This window comes from Aspergillus luchuensis, chromosome 8, assembly GCF_016861625.1.
Source record: "Aspergillus luchuensis IFO 4308 DNA, chromosome 8, nearly complete sequence".
Taxonomy (NCBI): domain Eukaryota; kingdom Fungi; phylum Ascomycota; class Eurotiomycetes; order Eurotiales; family Aspergillaceae; genus Aspergillus; species Aspergillus luchuensis.
The window spans coordinates 2,289,076-2,307,952 of record NC_054856.1 but is presented as its reverse complement, the minus strand read 5'-3'; the positions used below and the strand labels follow the sequence as shown (position 1 = coordinate 2,307,952).

Below are 18,877 nucleotides of genomic sequence, written 5' to 3'. Positions count from 1 at the left end.
TTCTGGAAGGTATCCCCAGAGCAAACATTAGGTATACAGGATTACAACAAGGGGTCCAACAAGTATATATAGAGAAGAGAACAGAGCAAGGCATGACGGGCTGAAAACGCCCAGGATATGATAGCTCGATGCCAGTGATGGGAAAACCAGGGCATTCCCCCGGTTGGAATGGTCACAGCAAATGATCCAGCTCAATGGCTGAAGAGCAAGCAGGTAGAAGGGTATAAGAACAGAGCAATGCAATAGTCGACAAGTCATGAAGGATGGCCAGCGGCATGTCTAGAGAATGACACACCGTTCGCCGGATCCGTTAGAGCCCTGAGTTCTGACTTCCAGGGCGACCTTTGCAGCTTCGTAGAATGTTTCCATGATACCACGATTTTGCACGGCGGAGCACTCTGCATCAAGAAGTCAGGTTCCATCACGCAAATGATATCACGGGGTGGGAGTCGCCCTTACCCAGGTATTTCACAGCACCGATTTCCTTGGCTTTCGCCAGTCCTTCTTCGTAGGTGATCGCGTTCGGGTTGTCGTTGAGGAACTCATCCTTTCTCAGATCACACTTGAGGGCAGTAAGCACCAATTTGACGCCGGCGCAGTTCTCCGAGATCTCTTCAATCCATTTGCTCGCCACGTTCTCAAACGAATCGCGACTGTCAACCTAGTAGGAGTCAACCTCTTATCCAATCCTCGAGGAGCGGGAATCCTCACGCTGAAACAAAGCATAATCACGTGTGTGTCCTCGTATGATAGCGCGCGCAGTCGGTCAAATTCTTCCTGGCCGGCCGTATCCCATAGCGACAATTCCATGTGTACATTGTCCACAAAGATATCTTAGATGAATGTGAGCATGCCAGCCTGGTTTATGTAGGGAGGAGGAAGTACCATGCACGTAATTCTCTGGGAAGTGCAACGGTCAGCAAGATGATCATCATAAGCCAAGGAAGAGCATGCGCACCGAATACAGTAGGCTCACTATGTAAGTGGGAAAGATTAATATCGCAACAGGAAATTAGCGTTCAGAAAGGTCATCCTCACTAGACCGTAGGAAAGTATCTACCAGGAGGTTAGCGGCCTCGACCACAAAGGAAAAAGAAGGGGTGCCCACCCTCTGGTGAAGACATTCAGAGCGGAGGTCTTGCCGCAAGCGCCGTCCCCTCTTATCTGGAATCAGTAATCTGCCCATCAAATGTAACTGCCAAGGCTTGGTGAAACTGACAATAGCACCATCTTACGTCGAACGACCTTTTGACGACCACAGAGACTCATTGTAACGGTATTTGGGAGTGGTGGATGTGTCGAGATGCGCGAAAAGAAGGGTCCAAGTAGATAAGGGAGGGAAGGGGCTAGATGGGGAGGGGATCAACCGAAGAGCAGAATGGCGAACAGAATGAGGGGATAGTGAAGAGGAATAAAGTGTGCGGAGTAAGGGCTAATAGGTACGAATAGCGTTTCACGAGGCACTGATCTGGCTAGAAGAAAAAAAGTGGTTGCGAACACGAAGATAAGTCGTGGGCCGCCGTGCAGCGAGGCCGGTCGATGTCATCGGCTCCGTCCTGCAACGGGCGATCCGCAAATGAGAGACGATCGTCATCTGCCAAGTACCTGAGCCGCTCTGAAAGTCGGGAAGCGCTGAGTTCGCTTCGCCACGCCTCGCAAAAATTCACCCGCAAAGATGGCTAGTTCTGACGGTGGGTAGAGGGTGCCCTCCACAGTAAAGTGGCAGTGTCTGTTGAAACCATGGAGGGTGTTCCTTATACTAGCCAACTCAATAGTAGAGTGAGTGAGCGTACTCTTCCTGCCTAAGGCGGTGCGGTTAGTTGTAGATGTCGGGTTCAATTTAGCACGCAGATTCAGGCTGTGACAGGCGCCAATCGCTCAGATTGACTTTATATTTAGAATCATTGCATGCAAGTCTAGCTTGAATCGGTCTGACTCAATGTGTCAGAGTCCATTTTTCTGTCACTGAGCCACTAATAGGCAGTAATATTAGTTAAGATAGTCTGAGTGATCTTTGTCATTGAACGTGAAATGAACTTATATATAGTACAGTAAGCATAGTACTACTAGTAAGCCCTCTGTCCGACGGCAATCATTGCGGAGGCTGAGCTATTGGGCCTCTCAGTGTAAGATAACTCAGGTAGATGTCTAGGACATATGAATCAGCCATTCAAATTAACTGACAGGCAATTCCCGGGAGTAAACAAGGCTCAAGTCCAGTGTAGGTTGTTGCTATAGTAGAATGTAGTCTCGGTCGGGCCCGGCGAGGAAGCTACAAAGGCGGGGAACCTCGAACTTTGGCCCCAGGCTCCGATAGGCGCGGAAGCTCTCCATTCCTCACTCACCTTCATCTCCTTCCATCTCTTATCTCCATCGGTCTTCTAGCACGCAGTCGATCCTCTTTTGCCTCTCAGTTTTTGATTCTTTTTGATACCCCAAAACGCAGCGAGGTTTAATCCGTTCATAATGTCTGACGATGATGATTTCATGCAAGATTCGGGTGACGAGGAGTAAGCCTATTTTGTCCCTTCAACCCGCCGGTGGTCGCGGCCGCTAATCAGCTGAACTATCGCAGGTACGACTTCGAGTACGAGGATGCAGATGATGACGAATCGGGAGACGTCGGTATCGAGAACAAATACTATAATGCCAAACAGATGAAGATAGACAACCCGGAGGAGGCCATCGATGAATTTCTGGGTGTTCCGGATCTAGAACAAGACAAGGGCGACTGGTAAGAGGCTGTGATTGTCAGTGATGGTTCAGACAAGGTGCTGACGGTAGTCCAGGGGGTTCAAAGGACTGAAGCAGGCTATCAAGTTGGAATTCAAACTTGGGAGATATAGCGATGTAAGGCGTCACTGCGCCCTTGGCTCACGATGATAAGATACTGACTCTCCAGGCCGTTGAACACTACAGAGAGCTTCTCACTTACGTCAAGTCGGCCGTCACTCGTAATTACTCCGAAAAGTCCATCAACAACATGCTAGATTATATCGAGAAGGGATCGGACGATGACACAGCTTACCAGTGCATGGAGGAATTCTATTCTCTGACTTTGCGCTCATTCCAAAATACCAACAACGAGCGACTATGGTTGAAGACAAACATCAAGTTGGCGCGTCTTTGGCTGGAACGGAAAGAGTACGGCCAGTTAAGCAAGAAGGTGCGGGAGCTGCACCGGGCATGCCAGCGGGAAGATGGAACCGACGATCCCAGCAAAGGGACATATCTTCTCGAACTATACGCCCTAGAGATACAGATGTATGCCGAGACGAAAAACAACAAGCGACTAAAAGCACTCTACCAGCGTGCCCTTCGAGTCCGGTCGGCGGTGCCGCACCCCAAGATCATGGGTATCATCCGAGAATGCGGAGGAAAGATGCACATGAGTGAGGAGAATTGGGAGGAAGCGCAGAGCGACTTCTTCGAGTCATTCCGAAACTACGATGAGGCGGGCTCAATACAGCGAATCCAGGTGCTCAAGTATCTCGTGTTGACCACGATGCTGATGAAATCGGATATCAACCCATTTTATTCCCAAGAGACCAAGCCGTACAAGAACGACCCCCGCATATCCGCTATGACCGATCTAGTCGATGCATTCCAACGCGACGACATCCACGCATACGAAGCTATCCTTAGCAAAAACCCGGACGTACTGGCCGATCCCTTCATCGCCGAGAATATCGACGAGGTCAGCCGAAATATGCGGACGAAGGCTGTTCTCAAATTGATCGCACCGTACACACGATTCACCCTCAAGTTCATCTCGAAGCACATCCGGGTCTCGGTACCCGAGGTACAAGACATCCTGAGCTTCCTGATCCTGGACAAGAAGCTCAATGCCAAGATCGACCAGGAAAACGGGATTGTGGAGGTTGAAAGCGCTAGCGACGTGGACCGGCTGCGGGCACTTCAGGAGTGGAACGCATCATTGCGGTCTCTCTGGCAAGCGACCTTGAACGACGGGGATGGATTCAGGGAAGATCCTGCACAGCTGCACGGTATGAGAGGAGGAGGGCCCATGTTCCAACCCGGGTTTGGAGATGAACCGCCTGCAGGGTTACGCGCTGGTGGTCGCCGACTGCGGGGTGGACACCGAGGCAGAGGCGGCGGCGGAGGGTCTGGAACGAAGCTGGGCCTGGGAGGCGTCTAGGGAGGGCAAGGTATTGTTCCATCCATTCATCCAACTAAACCATTTCTGCGTCATAGCCCATACACTTTAGAGAAACACACACACAGGGTTACGAAGTAAGGATAGGAATGAAATCATGACACACAACATCCATCCATCCATCCATCAATCAATCACCACACCCTACAGACCAAACCAAAACAATGATATCATAGAAATACCAATGCGCACGGCATCTAGATAGCCTATCCGTAAGCCACCAAGACACTAAAATCACCAAAAGGGCCGGGGGGAGGTGGGCAGCGGACCATGGAACATGGAACTCTTTCCCATTCCTCCAACTAAACTACAGCAAGTAAGTAGGAAGTCAAAGCCCCTAAGCCACACAATTCCCTTTTCGTTTCCCCAGGCACATCCACAACAGTAAGAGAGGTACTTTTGTCACTCTCCCACTCTCACTCTGACACTCACACACATACACAGACTCACACAGACTGATACACAGATAAAATTATAATCCATGCGTGCTATCCCAGCAGATGTCAATTCAAGTAAAGTAAGTAACACCCGGGGAAAGAAAAAATCAGTCTGACCAGATCACACACAGACATTAAGTGATACCACATCCACATCCTAGACAATAATAAATCAAGTTTAAAACCCCTGTTATCCCGAGGCCGCCACAACCCACTCACCCCTCTTCTCCCTCCTGAATCGGTTGTCGTGACAGGTCATGTTCAGGTTCAACACATCCCGGTTCGGGTTTTGGTTGGTTTCTTTGCAACCATGTGGGATGGAAAGTACCACCTTAGTTATCTACTGTAGTTGGTAGTTGGTAGTTGGCTAAGGGGTAGGGTATCGGGCTGGGTAACTCACTTACTTACTTGCTTACTTACTTGCGTGCTGTGGATGAGTCTAGACTATCTACTGATTCTACTATTTATTGTAAGGTACGTCCGTCAATTCACTATGTACTCCGTGCTTGTACCTCCAACGCACGCCAGGGCCCTATTCGTCCGGGTAGTGGTTGACTGCATCATACGCATCATATTGTACCTACCTACTACTTATGTACTCCGTAGTATCTATTGTATGCATGTTTGACGCCTCCCTTTGATGGAAAGTACTGTACAGGGTCTTGATACGTATGGGGGTGAGGCGAGGCGAGGCGTCTGGGAGTATCCTGGTATTGGGGTAGACTAGACACTTACTTGGTTGGTTGATTGATTGATTGATTGTCTAAACTTTATTTTGGGACTTATTTTGGGTTGTTATGCTGGGGAGTGTGCATGGGTGGTGTGATGGTTGTTTGCTGATAAGTGAGTGCTGGGGTGGACTTTTGTATGTATGTATGTATGTATGTATGTTGTGGAAGGAAGGAAGAAAGAAAGAAAGGTAGTGGATGGATTGGTTGGAATTACAATGGGGGGAGAGAGAGAGAGGCTTTGGGGGGTACACAGATGTGCGACGTGCTTAGTTTGTTTTGTAGGTGTGTGGTTTGACATGGACAAAAGAAAGAGAAAAAAAAAAAGAAAAAGGTCATTGTTGATTCTAGACAGTGATTATCGGGTGCTTACAGATGGCAGGAAGGACACTAAAGCAGAAGCACAGATAGAATTGCGTAGGCGTCATGCCCTACGCTGATGTGTAAGTAGGTAGGCAGTAGGCATGGTGACAGCTGCAAGCAAAGTGCAACACAAAGTAGATACTCCGTCGGTAGGTAAGTAGCCATCCCAATGTCAATGTCTCAAAGACGAAACAAACTCGGCCGAAGAAATCCGCTATCTTGTGTGGAAAGTAACTATGTATGCACTGCATGGAGCAGACAAAAAGCAATCAACCACTCACCTACCTACCTACCTACCTACCAGGTTATACTCTCCATCGTGCAGCTGACAGGCAGTCAAGGAAAGTTGGCAATCTGCATGCCCCAACTGTATGTACCCTGTCCAGTAGGCAGGTAGGTAGGAAGAGAGGTAAGTACTTTTGAACATTGAACATCCCATGGGGCGCAAATGTCGGGTACTCGAAAGTATTAGGTACCTAAGAGATGCAGCAGAAAGTGAGGCAGAGGTAGGTACCTAACTCAAGATGAAACCGGGGAGAGAGAGGAGGGGGGGTAAAGGGTATAGGTACCCAATCGAGATTTCTCGGGGTAAATACGGAGTACTACTTACACAACACAGCATAGGATTGTCATCCAGGTAGAATAGATACTTACTTAGTATCTTCTAGGTACAGTGGAAGTGAGTGATGAACCAGGGTCTGGATTGGGGTATGCGGGATTAAAAAGTGGGAACAATAGGGTCTAAGAACTTGATTGTTGAAGTTGCACAAGGGGAACTGGAGCTTTCTTTTTCTTGTTTACTTATCGATCGGGACGGAAGGGGATGGGGATTGGCGCGGGGAGAGGATTGAATGCCGATCAGGACGGTAGTTGACTAGTAACTACTGTAGTAACTAGTAAGTAGCTGTCGCCGTACGTAGTTGGGTCGGTGTGTGAGATGGTGAGTTGTGGATGTGTCTAAGTTGTCATGGTCGGCTGTGTGTTTGCTTCTCTAGTCATCTTATTCGTGGAATCCGTGACGGGAGGGCCTGGCCGGACTTTTTAGGCTGGCTTACGGAGCATTCTCAATGAACCTACAGTAAGGTATGTAGAAGAGAGATAGCTACGGAGATAGCAGCAGTAGCTACCTGACTAGCTACAAAAAGTTATCTATATTGCTTATCCGAGTGGGTGTGCGTAATATGTGCACAGTACATTCGTTCGACAGGCAGTTGCAGGGCTTTCCCCTCCGTAACTCTTTGAATGTGCCTTCAGGGATCTGGGATAAGTGTCAGTTACCGGTGTGTAAAGACGTTTTGCCTTGCAATGAACCGAGAATACACCGAGGTAGATGTCTCGAATGATAGGGTCGCTGCCAAACTACTACTAGTATAGTACCCTCTTCCTCTCTGCTACCAGTGACAGTTGACATTGTCAAGATAGACTGGCCAGATCCCCTGCGATGTGTCAGTCTCCACATCCGCAGCTGCCAGATATCTTAATTTTGGTTTATTCATCGAGTTGCTTTTTCGCTGATTTATGCTGCATCCGTCTGTCGCGAAATGCAAGTGCAGGTCTCTCTTCCTACTTGTACAGTCATGACAAGTCCTCGGTAACTGACGACGGATACCCTAGCCTAGAATGTTGGTGGGACGAATCGGAACGATATCATCTTGCATGAATGGCGGGAGAGGAGGGAAGGAAGAGGAAAAAAAGAAATTGAGAAGAAAAAGTGAGGGAGAAAAAGAAAGCAAGAGAATGAAAAAAAGAAAGGTGAGATTCAGGTACTCTGTGCTCCGTGATGTGTCAAGTGCCGTGACAAAGTACGTACAGCGGACGAGGCAACCAGGTTTTGCGGACCTGGTGGGCTACAAGGGACCCCATACTTACTTACTGTAGTGACTCTAACTAGTTATCGGCAGTGAGGCACCTGACAAAGCACCACCCACCACCCACCACCTCATAGCTAGTAGCATATGTACCATGTACCATGTATCCCCGGCCAGGGAGCGCGCACAGAGACCGACGTTTGTTAGAGGGAGGGGGGAAGGAAGGCGGAATAAGCAAGCGATCAGGGATCCTGAGAGCGGACGGACGATGGATGGATTTCGGAGCGGCTTCCGAGGTAGCATATGCAAGCCCCCTCTTAGTTGGATCGAGAATCTTCCTGGAGCCAGAGTCATTGGTAGCCTGCCATCTCGGGCCATTTGATGCGGTTTTGGCAACCTTCTCCCCATGCGGTAGGAGACGCGGTTGATTACGATCCTTGTCCATGGCCATGGTCACAATCCGGAGGGCTGACTGGATGGCTAGTCACACCGACAGGATGGCACCAGAGGTCTTACCATCTTACGGTGGTCTGATCCCCTTGTCAGATACCAGTGCAATCAACGTTGATGCTCGCCCGTTGCTTCTTGCGGTCCCGGTGTGATGGTTGGAGGCCTTATTGTACAAAATCCGTGCGGCGGTCAACTGTGATGGGATTGGGGAGGATGGGATGGAATTTGACCGTGTGATTGATTGATTGTCCGGGGGTTTTGAGAGAGAGAAAGAGAGTGAGAGGTCAGTGGTTTAGTAGATAGTTTAGTATGCTCATCGGTACAGACCGACAGACACGTTGTGGTCGGAAGTAAGCAGCGATACATGAAAGAGAAATAAGACTTTGCCAACACCTCCACTATCACCATCATCATCATCATCAACCATCCACACATGAGAGATATGTCTCAAGCTGGGGCCGTGGAAGTTTAGTGCTTAGAAAGCAACGAGACAGCGAAGCCACGGAGAAAAAAAAGGCAGAGAGTTAGACCGGGAAAATGAGGGAAATGAGGGAGAAAACAGCAGAGCGTGCGCGCACTGGGAGCAGTGAGGCACCGGCGGAATCCCGTGTCTTGTCGCAGATTCCGACTCCGCACTTGGAGCTTCTGCATGCAAGACGGCTGGTAGCAGTGCGCGGATGGACGATAAATTAAATTGGAATAAACTCGACAAGCTATCTACCCGGGAATGACTTGTCCCTTTTTCACCGTCCAGCGGTGTTGGATCGAGCAGGGCGCGTGCGTGGAGACAAGGGCAGGTTCGTCGGCCGTAAATGCAGCTGCAAGCGCTAAGACAGACTGGTGTTGAGACCGGCTCCCACTCGCCCGAGTTAGCTCTGGGATAGTCGACTAGGCAGGAGTCAATCTCGGATTCCAAGCAACCACAATGGTTTTGCTCTAATCAGATTACTAGTCGTCCTGCTAGACCGGCCCTGCTGCAGCTACTCCGCCAGTCAAGCGGATTTGTCGGCTATCCTGCCAGGACATGTGGCCGTTCTCGAGTGCATGGAGGATCAAGAGGCGCAGGTAGCTAGGGGTCATCGGTTGTATCGAGATCGGGCGTTCGTTTCTGCTCCCCCCAGCGGCAGATGAGTGAGTTGTGTGGAAGAGCGTGTATTATTAGTTTAGTAAGTAGTATGAGTATGTGTGTATGTGTGTGGCCGATGGTTGGTCTCTGGCTGCTATCCTTTGGTATTATGTTTCGATGGTTGTCTCGCGCCTTCACTTATTTAGTTTAGTTATTACTATTCGTCCTTGTCTTTTCCTTAATCAGCATCATCATCATCATCACTATCATCGATCGCTCATCAGCAATATGCTAGGAGGGAGAATACGACACCCCTCAAAGTTATGTTGTTTTGTCTTTTTACATCTCGTTTTGATTGCTAAACCCCATTCCCGACCCTACAAGGACTGCGATCTGAGCACCCGGACTGATCCCGTGGGTTGGAACCCTCGCAGCCAATCAGAGTTCATTCACCACCTTGCCTCGTGATGGTATCTACGGCATCGTAAATTCGTGAAGAAGTAAGTAGTAAGGGGTGGATATACTCCCTATGTACTCCTTATGTAGATGTTCCTTTTTTGTAACTATTCAACAGCTTGGCTTATCAATCAGGATGCCCCGGCTGTCCCTGTTCACCCTTTCCCTTCCATGGGTGAATCTCGCCCTGTTTTTCCCTTGAATTTTCCTTTTTTTTTTTTCTATTTTTACACCGATGAGGATCATCCCGTAGTATGTCCGGAGTAGATGACAACCAGCGTGAGGTGGGTAAAGCAGGACTTCTTCAGCCAGCTGGATGGACAGACTGAATGACGGGTGGGTGGATGGATCCAATCCCATCCCGTCGAACATGAATCAGGAGCAAGTACCACCTCCGACTGTTGCACAGGATGGGGATGACCGCCAGACGATGATCATCCCCATTGGGTCCCCGTCCAACCGGCTCTTCCGCTGCACTTTTCAACTTGCGCTGCTGTAAGTCAAGCGATGGTGAGGTTTTGTTTTACCCTACCGAAGGGGGGCGGTAGTTATACCCACCACACAAATAGTAGATGAGAATTAGCAAATTATAATCATTATAATTCTTCTTATTTCCTCTTATTCCTTCTTAGGTGTTGTTGTCGAATGATGTTGTGATCCCTGTTTGTTTCTGTTCCTGAGTGAGAGATCGTTATTGGCCGTTCGCTGGCATTGTATTATTGTGTCTAGTAGTTGTGCCTAGTTTCCATTGGTTTTCACTAGTACATAGGGAAATGGAAAAAAAGTAGTTAGTCAGTCCTCGTTTGTAGACGTTGATGTTTCCTGCATGGACCAGTTTTCAAGCAGAAACAAAACAAAACAATACCGCCCTCATGTTACAAAGCAAGTCCAGCCGATCATTGATATCCAAACGCTGTGAGGATGGGTGACCAGCCATGTCTTGCATCGTTTGGTGGTTCGGTTGCTGCTGGCCTGAATATCAACCATTTAAAACGTCATGGTTTAGTATTACTTCCGGCAGTTTTGTCCACCCGTGCATTCCAGGATTCCAATTCCATCCACCGGTCCCGGAGGCTTCGATCAACAAGTATTGCAATAGTTTCGCTGCCTGCCTTGTTCTAGGGGTAGATAGTAAATGAAATGATGATGGGTGGAAGTGATTGTGCATGAGTGCGTAAAATAGTGATTAAGAAAAAGAAAAGAAAAAAATAATCTATTTATTTTTGTATGAGTGAAAAAATAAAAAAGGGAATAAAATGACCCTGGTTGATTGAGACCGACTTGAATAATTTTGGACTATCCATGCTGGTGGAAACACACACTTTTCAAGCAAAGCACGCATCCATCCGCTAGCGAGTCGTGACAAGCAGACCGACTTGACCGAACTTGTATTTGGACTGTATGTATGAACGACCCCGTCGGAAACCCCGCGCCCGGCCTTAGTTGTTGAAGGTCAGTCAGTCAGTCAGCCTTTCTTTTCCTCGAATTATTATTTTTATTATTATTATTTTCTTTCTTTTCTCTCTACTCTCCATTCTCCACGAACGCATCCATCCTTCCATTGCTGGCTGCTTAATTTTCTTCCTTATTAAACCCTGGGTCACCTCGGGGTTTTAAAAATATTCGGGATATGGCATTGATTTGACTCGTCTTGTCTTGACACTCTATTTACTTGCCTTTTCCCTCACACCCCCTTCCTCAATATCTATCTATCTTATTACCCGTCTATTTATCTACCACGGAGTACTCTTACATTACTTACTACCACCACTATTAGGTTCTTCCACATCCCTGCTCAGTCTACCAGTCTTTTTTCTCTTCCCCTACCTTAAATCTGTTCATCCCATCATCCATCATCCTCTCATCCACTTTCCCGTCAAGTGATTAGCCGGTCGCCCTGACCATCCAGAATCCATCGTTCAGCCTTTTCCTCCTCTTTACCTTCCCCCTCCCACACTTTACAGTTTCCCGCCCACACTTTTGCCCGCCCACTTTCCTCACACTTTTGCCCCTCAAACAAAAAACCACTTTATCTTACTGGATCTCCCGCCATTCCGAAGAGCGACGGACTGTCTATCATCATTACCGCTTTGGGGCATAGTATAACACCCTTCGATTTCCATCGGCCACTTTCACCGACGCATCCCAAGCATTGATGCCACGGCACATGTGACACACCTGGGACGTATGCACTTCAGCCGTAGAGAAAGAGAGAGAGCTTTGTTGCAGATTTCCAGTAGGTCCAACCACGCTTTTCCTTTCAATGGGCTTTGACATCACCTTGCCGGTTTGTGTTATCTTACCTTCGCATCCCGCTTCTCTCTGTACTATTCTCTCCCCCATTCCTTCGCTTTTGCCCTTTCTTCCCCACCCAACACTTTCTCTCCTCTTTATCCCTTTATTTCTCGTTCTTGCGGCTTTCTCTGCATCTACTATTACTGTCTTGGCTCTCCCCGACCATCAAACACCCACCCCGATCTTTAATCCCAGTGGCGTTCCGGGTACCTTGCAATTCTTCCAAGGGCACCCAATCGACGATGGAGTAGCATCCGTTACATCTCCCAGCGCATCAGATGCAAGGCGTGTGAGTGCTGGCATGTCAACCGTGTGGGAATCCTTTTCCACCTCATTCTGTCTGGCGTTCGCCGGCCTGGAAAGTCTTTTTGTAAAGGAGGGTTGATTGTGTGCAGAGGCCGTGGCCTTGCGCGCCACTCAGCATCGCCAGATGCTCTTTCATCTCTGGCTCTCGCATCCCTCGAGCCAAGTGCATGATTGCGTACTCTATGTCTCTGCCTGCTCAGCTGCCTCTGACCTCCCCTTTCCCCGGCTATGTCAGCCCCTCCCTCTTCTCATCTTGGTCCTCTATTCCTCCATCCTGTTTTTGGTACCTCGATCCCGCGAGTCTTGATCCTTCTTGCCTTTCCAATGCCAGCGTCGGATCCCGTGGACGTGATTCTGCGGCTGGCAACCGGCTTTGGTTCATCATCTCTGCTAGCACCTTCCCACATCCTTGGTAGATCAGTTGCTTCTCTCATCACCTATTGGCTGAGTCTGTTCGTCTCTTCACGGATGAATTCCCGGGAAACAGCCCTCTTGCATCTTCTGCACGGCTACGGGCTTGACGAGATATGCTAAGGACGTCACATAGTAGGTCGGTTACATCAGTGAATAAACCCAGCCGGCTGGTCATCACTGTGTCACACAAGAACTTTGTTTCAAACGATGCTCATTTGTCTCGTGTGTATTACGTTCTTCCGTCATGTTCTTCGCTAAGTGAATAAAGGTCCTGTCTCCCTGCTAAGGAAAGGCTTCTGGCGACTTCTCCATCCCTAAGCGACTGCTCCTGAAGCCGTGTATCCAACGTCTTTCTATGCGATGTCCCTGTCGGATCTTCCCTGGAACCGTTTCGACCCTATCAACCACTTTCCCACTGGACAGGATTCAACTTCCGGCTTCTATCCTCAACACCCTCATTCATCCGCATTCTTCGATCACGGATACTCGCAACTTTCAAACGCCCTTTATCATCCAGGCAACACTTTTTTCTTCAACATGAATACCCTTTCGACCGCCGAAATGGAGAGGTTCCAGAAACTCTCCAATGAATTCCAACCCGACGTGCAGGTAAGGGACTTGACGATCCATGTCCAGACTATCCGGCTCACACGTGCACTTGAAGGGCCCTCCGGTGTCTACGAAACAGTCCAGTAGCGTCATTGCTATGGAGTATGCAAATGCGGATCCGACATTTGCCACCAAGACCAATGTACGCTCTTTCACTGGTCACTCCTCCAATCCCCCGAAGTGGGAGCCGAAGTAACTCACAGTGGTTCCAATAGGCTCTTGCTATAACGCACCCCCTGACACGAACCATGAAAGGAGACGGAAACTGTGGTTGGAGAGGTAATCACTCCCGTATCACTGACGATGGAGGTTTGCTTACACTGTGTAGCCGTTGCATTCGGATACTTTGAGAATCTGCTCAACCTTCAAAATCCAATGCAGGTGCACCATGAATTGATGCGGATAAAGGCGATGAACGCACTCCTCGACCAAACGGGTCAAGAAGAACACCTATACGAGATTTTCGTGGACGCAACAGAGGAGGTGTTCAACCAGATATCCACCGCCATCCAGAACGGCATCCGGGACGAGACCTTCCTCGTCAATGCATTCAACGAAGAGTATAATTCAAATGCTATCATCACTCATTTCAGGGTCAGTAATCCTTGCAGCGCTGGCTATTTTCTTCCCGCATATCAACCGGGAATGTGAGGTTTTGCGACTGACATGTTAATACGCAATGTACTACAGCTGCTAACAAGCGCCTGGATGAAACTTCACCCGTCTCGATACGAAGCCTTCCTCTCCATGCCCCTCGAGCAATATTGCGCGACACGAATAGACGTGGTCAGAACGGAAATCGACGAGATCGGCCTCCAAGCCTTGGTGGATGGGGTAATCGAGGGGTCCGGATTCGCCGTGGAGATCATGTATCTCGACCGCAGCGAAGGTGAAGCGGTCACTCCTCATCTCCTGACCCCGCCCCGGGCTACTGGCGGGACTATCTGCCTACTCTACCGCCCGTGAGTCTCATTTGCGATGCGCAGACTCTAATAAACTGGGCGCCAATGGATCACGCTAACATAGCCGTAGGGGCCACTATGACCTACTCTATCCAGCCGAACCTACTGTGAATATGGAACCCGTGGTTAATTACCAATACGCAATGACTTCTGACTATGCCCCCTGGGATCAAGGTGCCCTCGCGTTCGATGTGAACTCCAGTTTGATGACCATCCCCAATCTGATGATGGACCCTTCTTTTGGCATGGCCCCCTCTCCAATGCCGGCGGCTCCTCCCAGTCCGTACCGGGTATCTCCCCCTCAGGAAGTGTACCAGCCGCCCCCCATGCATGCATCACCTCCCATGTCTATCGCATCACCCCCGCCAGCGCCACCGCGGATGTCGGCACCACCACCGCCCATGAGCTCCCTGCCACCCCGGTCGTCTGACGGGCCGCAAATCCGGTTGAACCCACTAGTGATGAAACCCAACCTCAGCCACTCTCTTCCGGTCACCACGCCGTTCAAGAAGTGAGTATCTCCGTCCCACCGCTCATGACGCCCTTCTGCACTTGCCGGTGCCACATTCTAACCCTTGCAGTAGTTCACCATACAATCAAGCCCATTTCCAGAACCAGGATTTCGAACCCATCCACTGGGAGCCTAGCGATTCCCGCAAATGAAAGGTCATTCATTGCCTTATTCCTTTTCGGCCATGTGAGCAGTAGTTTGAACCGGAATTTCCCCACGATCTTTAGCGCCTGAATAATTTGTGTTACGCTCTTTCCATCGAATATGCAAGTCTGGTTTCCAGCAGGGTGAACGGAGGCTATTGTCCTAGTGCTTGGCTTGGCGAAGAAGCGTATTGTTTTCAGTATGGCATTGGCAAGGTTGTGGCTTATTTGCTTCGTATTCCTAATTGCTCCAACAGCCTGTCTGTTCCTTTTTCAGCGTCTATGCTATGGGTCGCATTCGGTGGGCGTGGGTTAGCTTCAGCTCTAGGTGCAAATTGTGAGACTTGGGATAAGACCACTCATTTACCCTTTTAGAATCCGACTGCTGGATGGCGTGCATCGATGCCCTTGGGCAAACGAAGCATGGCATAACCGAGCTGCAAAGTCACGCAGTCGGAAAGTGTTTAAGCAGTTTCACAAGGCTTCCCGCATGCCAGCCGGGATTAACCAGCCCAGACCAAGGATGGCAAGTCCTACATCTTGCTTGTAAACCTCCTCGGTCTTTGTCTGCAGGAATGTCTTGCATGGTGGCTGCTTGGAAGCCTATCAAAGGCGTGGCCGATAAGCATCCCACATGCGACTGTTGCATCATATACCCGGCGTGCATGCGGTGACAAAACCCCTCATTTCATGTTATTTGAGATACAACTGCCACCACAGCAGACTGTACCACATCTTAGACGAGTGATCGAGTCATCATTCCGCTTCACGTAGCATCGAGGAGTTATGACGCAACGTGCTGTGATCTGAACGTGTGAGGGGAAGAAGAAAACTGAATGCCATACACAATCTGTGAATTAATTAGTATCCGCATTAATATCTGGTAATGGAATATTCTCGGTCTCGGCTGCTTACCCGGTAGATCCATACTAGAAGTCTGCGATGTCTGTGTACCTAGATCCTAAGGCTGCACTGTGCTGATTCGGGCAAACACCCAATTCATGTTTTAAAACCAGTCCATAATCATCACATGATGGCCAAGCGTCATCTGATTTTCTATCGGACAGGAGTCATCATCTTCTCATCCACAACCCACACCGGCCGAACTGTGGATGTTCGGTCAACAACTCTAATCATGGCCCGATTTTTGGTTCTTCTTCCCCCACGGTGGGGTCCACGGAGCAACTCCGCTTTCCTCTCAACCTTTCCCCGCATCAATCCATTCCGTAGTATCACTCTTGGATGCTGTTGTCATGACAGGGGCGAGTCACTACGTACCTATTGCGGAGTACTCTTCTCCGACTCCGTTGATACTCTAGTTGACGCCCCTCGTGAGTCGTTTCTTAACCTCTTGCTGTCGTCGTCAGAACGTGGGATTCTGTGTCCATTGGACGGAGTACACCTCTCCGTTCTAGCTTGATGCTCCTTCGCGGGGAAGAGATAAACATAGGTGAGTTGGGTATACTTATAAAGAGATACTGCCCTGGGATATCGGCCGTATGTTGATTGTGCGTCAAGAGTTTAACGCTGAAGAAGTATGCAGTCATGGCTCCCAGCACTCAGAATCCCAATGGCGGTTTCGCTCTGATATACCAAAACCCTTACCTGCTCGGCGTTGCATCGGTGAGTTTCATACGAATCTGAAAGAGTCAGATAATATTCTGACCTGATTCATAATATATTAGTTCTCCACTCTGGGTGGGCTGCTCTTTGGTTATGATCAGGGCGTGGTCTCTGGTGTGATAACTATGCAATCATTCGGCGCTCGGTTTCCTCGAGTGTACATGGACAGCAGCTTCAAGGGGTGGTTTGTGTCGACTCTGTTAATTTGTTTGTCCCCATCATGCCAATCATCCCACACATATGAACGAACGGTCACTTACTGTCTCCATAGCTGCGTGGTTTGGATCCCTCATCAACGGCCCTATCGTGGACCGACTAGGCCGCAAACTATCCATCAACCTCGCTGTCGTTGTATTCGTCATTGGGTCAGCCATTCAGTGCGGTGCCGTCAATATACCAATGCTCTTTGCTGGTCTGCATCCTTTTCCTGACATTTCCAACACCTTTCCCCAGACAACAGCTCACACACCCACAGGACGTGCAATTGCAGGCGTAGCCGTTGGCCAACTAACCATGGTAGTACCTCTGTATATCTCCGAGGTACATATACACCCTCCTCCACACATCCAACAGAATAACCACAGTACTCATCCTCGACCCAACAGGTCTCCATCCCCGAAATACGCGGCGGTCTCGTCGTTCTCCAACAACGTGAGTATCCCCCAATTCCACCCACACAACCACACCCACTAACCCACTCAGTCTCCGTCACCATCGGCATCCTAATAAGCTACTGGATCGACTACGGCACCAACTATATCGGCGGCACCCGCTGCGCCCCCAACATTCCCTACACAGGCGGCACCGCCTCCTCCCCCTCATTCGACCCCTACACAGACATCCCCCAGGACGGCATCTGCACCGGCCAATCCGAAGCATCCTGGCGTCTCCCACTCGCCATCCAGATCATCCCCGCTTTAACACTCGGTCTAGGGATGCTCTTCTTCCCCGACTCCCCGAGATGGCTACTAATGAAAGAACGAGACGACGAAGCTCTCCAGGCATTATCCAGACTGCGTCGCCAATCGACCAGTAACTCAGACCTAACGAATGAATACCTCGAGATCAAAGCATCCATTATGCTGGAGAATAGCTTCGCTAGAGAACGGTACCCTAATTTATCGGGGTTCAGGTTGCATGCTGCGCAGGTTCGTTCCCCTCCCTTCTTCCCCAACTTAATCCACCATTCAACGTTGAGCATCATTCTAACTCGTCAATGATGATGGTGATGACGATAGTATATTTCACTCGTAACCACATGGGCACGATTCAAGCGTCTAGCAATCGGATGCTGTATCATGTTCTTTCAGCAGTTTATGGGCTGTAATGGTACGTCATTTACCTCCTGTTATAGATGGCATGTGCTAATCAATCCCAAAGCCATAATTTACTACGCCCCAACAATCTTCGCTCAGCTGGGCCTCGATGGAAATACTGTATGCTTATCAATCTTCTGTTTATCTCAAAAGCAGCTGACGAACTAACACGATCAAACAGAGCTCCCTTCTCGCTACCGGCGTTTATGGGATCATCAACTGCCTTAGCACCCTGCCCGCGCTTTTCCTAATCGACAAGGTCGGTCGGAGAGTGTTGCTCATGTCTGGTGCCACGGGGACTTGCATCTCGCTGGTGATCGTGGGTGCGATTATCGGGGCCTATGGGTCGGATCTCATCCATCACCGATCTGCCGGGTGGGCGGGGATTGCGTTCATCTATATCTATGATATTAACTTCTCGTACTCTTTCGGTTTGTTTGTCTACTACGTTATATGGAGATTGGATCGTGCTAATGTGCATATAGCTCCTATCGGATGGGTCCTGCCATCGGAAATCTTCAATCTATCCATACGCTCCAAAGCTATTTCCATCACAACTTCCGCTACTTGGATGTGCAACTTGTATGTCCAGAAAGTCCTTTGTTTTTGCCATTTCTTTTTGTATCCATGATTGCCATGACTCATTGCTGACATTTGCACCTAGCATCATCGGCCTCGTCACCCCTGATATGCTCGACTCAATCACCTGGGGTACCTATATCTTTTTCGCAGCGTTCTGCCTTCTGGCATTCGGGTTCACTTTCTTCTTCATCCCAGAGACCCGTGAAAAGGTATGTTTGGTTTGCCCTTGGTTATCCACTTGATATCGCTAACATGACGACTTGTTTAGACGCTGGAAGATATGGATCTCATCTTTGGTGACACGGCTGCCCATGAAGAGAAACAGCGTATTGTCGGAATCGAGGCTCAACTGCGCGGCCTCGATAGTCACACGGTCGACCCGGAATTTGTGAAGCCCTTCGCACAGGAGGAAGAGGACGTTGCGTAAGGGTCCATAACTTTCATAATCTCTTGCAATTTTCCGCCTTCATATCAAATAGCGGGTTCCGCTTGGTGTGACAGTCCAAGAAGCGGGTCCTTCGAGGAATGGAGTTCCGGCTGTGACATCCTCTTTCGTTCTGTAGGCTCCGCTACATTCACGTATGACCCTTGACCGGCTCTAGCCCCGAAATCATCTCCTCTCGGCTTTGAC

General features: G+C 49.3%; 5 protein-coding genes across 5 annotated transcripts; 3 read left to right on the top strand and 2 right to left on the bottom strand.

Moving 5' to 3' along the window:
* Nucleotides 1–279: 279 nt before the first annotated feature.
* rho3 (Rho family GTPase RHO3) lies at nucleotides 280–1,269 on the bottom strand (the record flags this gene model as incomplete). Its single annotated transcript, XM_041681883.1, has 8 exons — nucleotides 280–398; nucleotides 460–661; nucleotides 712–833; nucleotides 886–900; nucleotides 959–975; nucleotides 1,039–1,056; nucleotides 1,109–1,159; nucleotides 1,220–1,269. 8 exons carry the CDS (start codon nucleotides 1,267–1,269, stop codon nucleotides 280–282), a joined length of 594 nt encoding a protein of 197 aa, XP_041548782.1.
* A 1,197-nt stretch (nucleotides 1,270–2,466) lies between these two features.
* AKAW2_80820A (putative COP9 signalosome subunit 2 (CsnB)) lies at nucleotides 2,467–4,159 on the top strand (the record flags this gene model as incomplete). Its single annotated transcript, XM_041681882.1, has 4 exons — nucleotides 2,467–2,510; nucleotides 2,576–2,734; nucleotides 2,790–2,850; nucleotides 2,903–4,159. The coding sequence occupies 4 exons, from the start codon at nucleotides 2,467–2,469 to the stop codon at nucleotides 4,157–4,159; spliced, it is 1,521 nt and encodes a 506-aa protein (XP_041548781.1).
* Nucleotides 4,160–7,592: 3,433 nt separating this feature from the next.
* AKAW2_80819S (uncharacterized protein) lies at nucleotides 7,593–7,964 on the bottom strand (the record flags this gene model as incomplete). Its single annotated transcript, XM_041681881.1, has 1 exon — nucleotides 7,593–7,964. One exon carries the CDS (start codon nucleotides 7,962–7,964, stop codon nucleotides 7,593–7,595), a length of 372 nt encoding a protein of 123 aa, XP_041548780.1.
* A 4,896-nt stretch (nucleotides 7,965–12,860) lies between these two features.
* On the top strand, nucleotides 12,861–14,734 carry AKAW2_80818A (OTU family ubiquitin thioesterase; the record flags this gene model as incomplete). Its single annotated transcript, XM_041681880.1, has 7 exons — nucleotides 12,861–13,109; nucleotides 13,165–13,251; nucleotides 13,325–13,388; nucleotides 13,438–13,703; nucleotides 13,800–14,071; nucleotides 14,142–14,582; nucleotides 14,656–14,734. The coding sequence occupies 7 exons, from the start codon at nucleotides 12,861–12,863 to the stop codon at nucleotides 14,732–14,734; spliced, it is 1,458 nt and encodes a 485-aa protein (XP_041548779.1).
* A 1,410-nt stretch (nucleotides 14,735–16,144) lies between these two features.
* Nucleotides 16,145–18,673, top strand: AKAW2_80817A (sugar porter family MFS transporter; the record flags this gene model as incomplete). The annotated part of the gene is made up of 13 exons (XM_041681879.1): nucleotides 16,145–16,175; nucleotides 16,269–16,348; nucleotides 16,411–16,555; nucleotides 16,620–16,760; nucleotides 16,824–16,888; nucleotides 16,954–16,999; nucleotides 17,051–17,496; nucleotides 17,587–17,677; nucleotides 17,729–17,784; nucleotides 17,846–18,095; nucleotides 18,150–18,246; nucleotides 18,329–18,455; nucleotides 18,515–18,673. The coding sequence occupies 13 exons, from the start codon at nucleotides 16,145–16,147 to the stop codon at nucleotides 18,671–18,673; spliced, it is 1,734 nt and encodes a 577-aa protein (XP_041548778.1).
* Nucleotides 18,674–18,877: the final 204 nt, after the last annotated feature.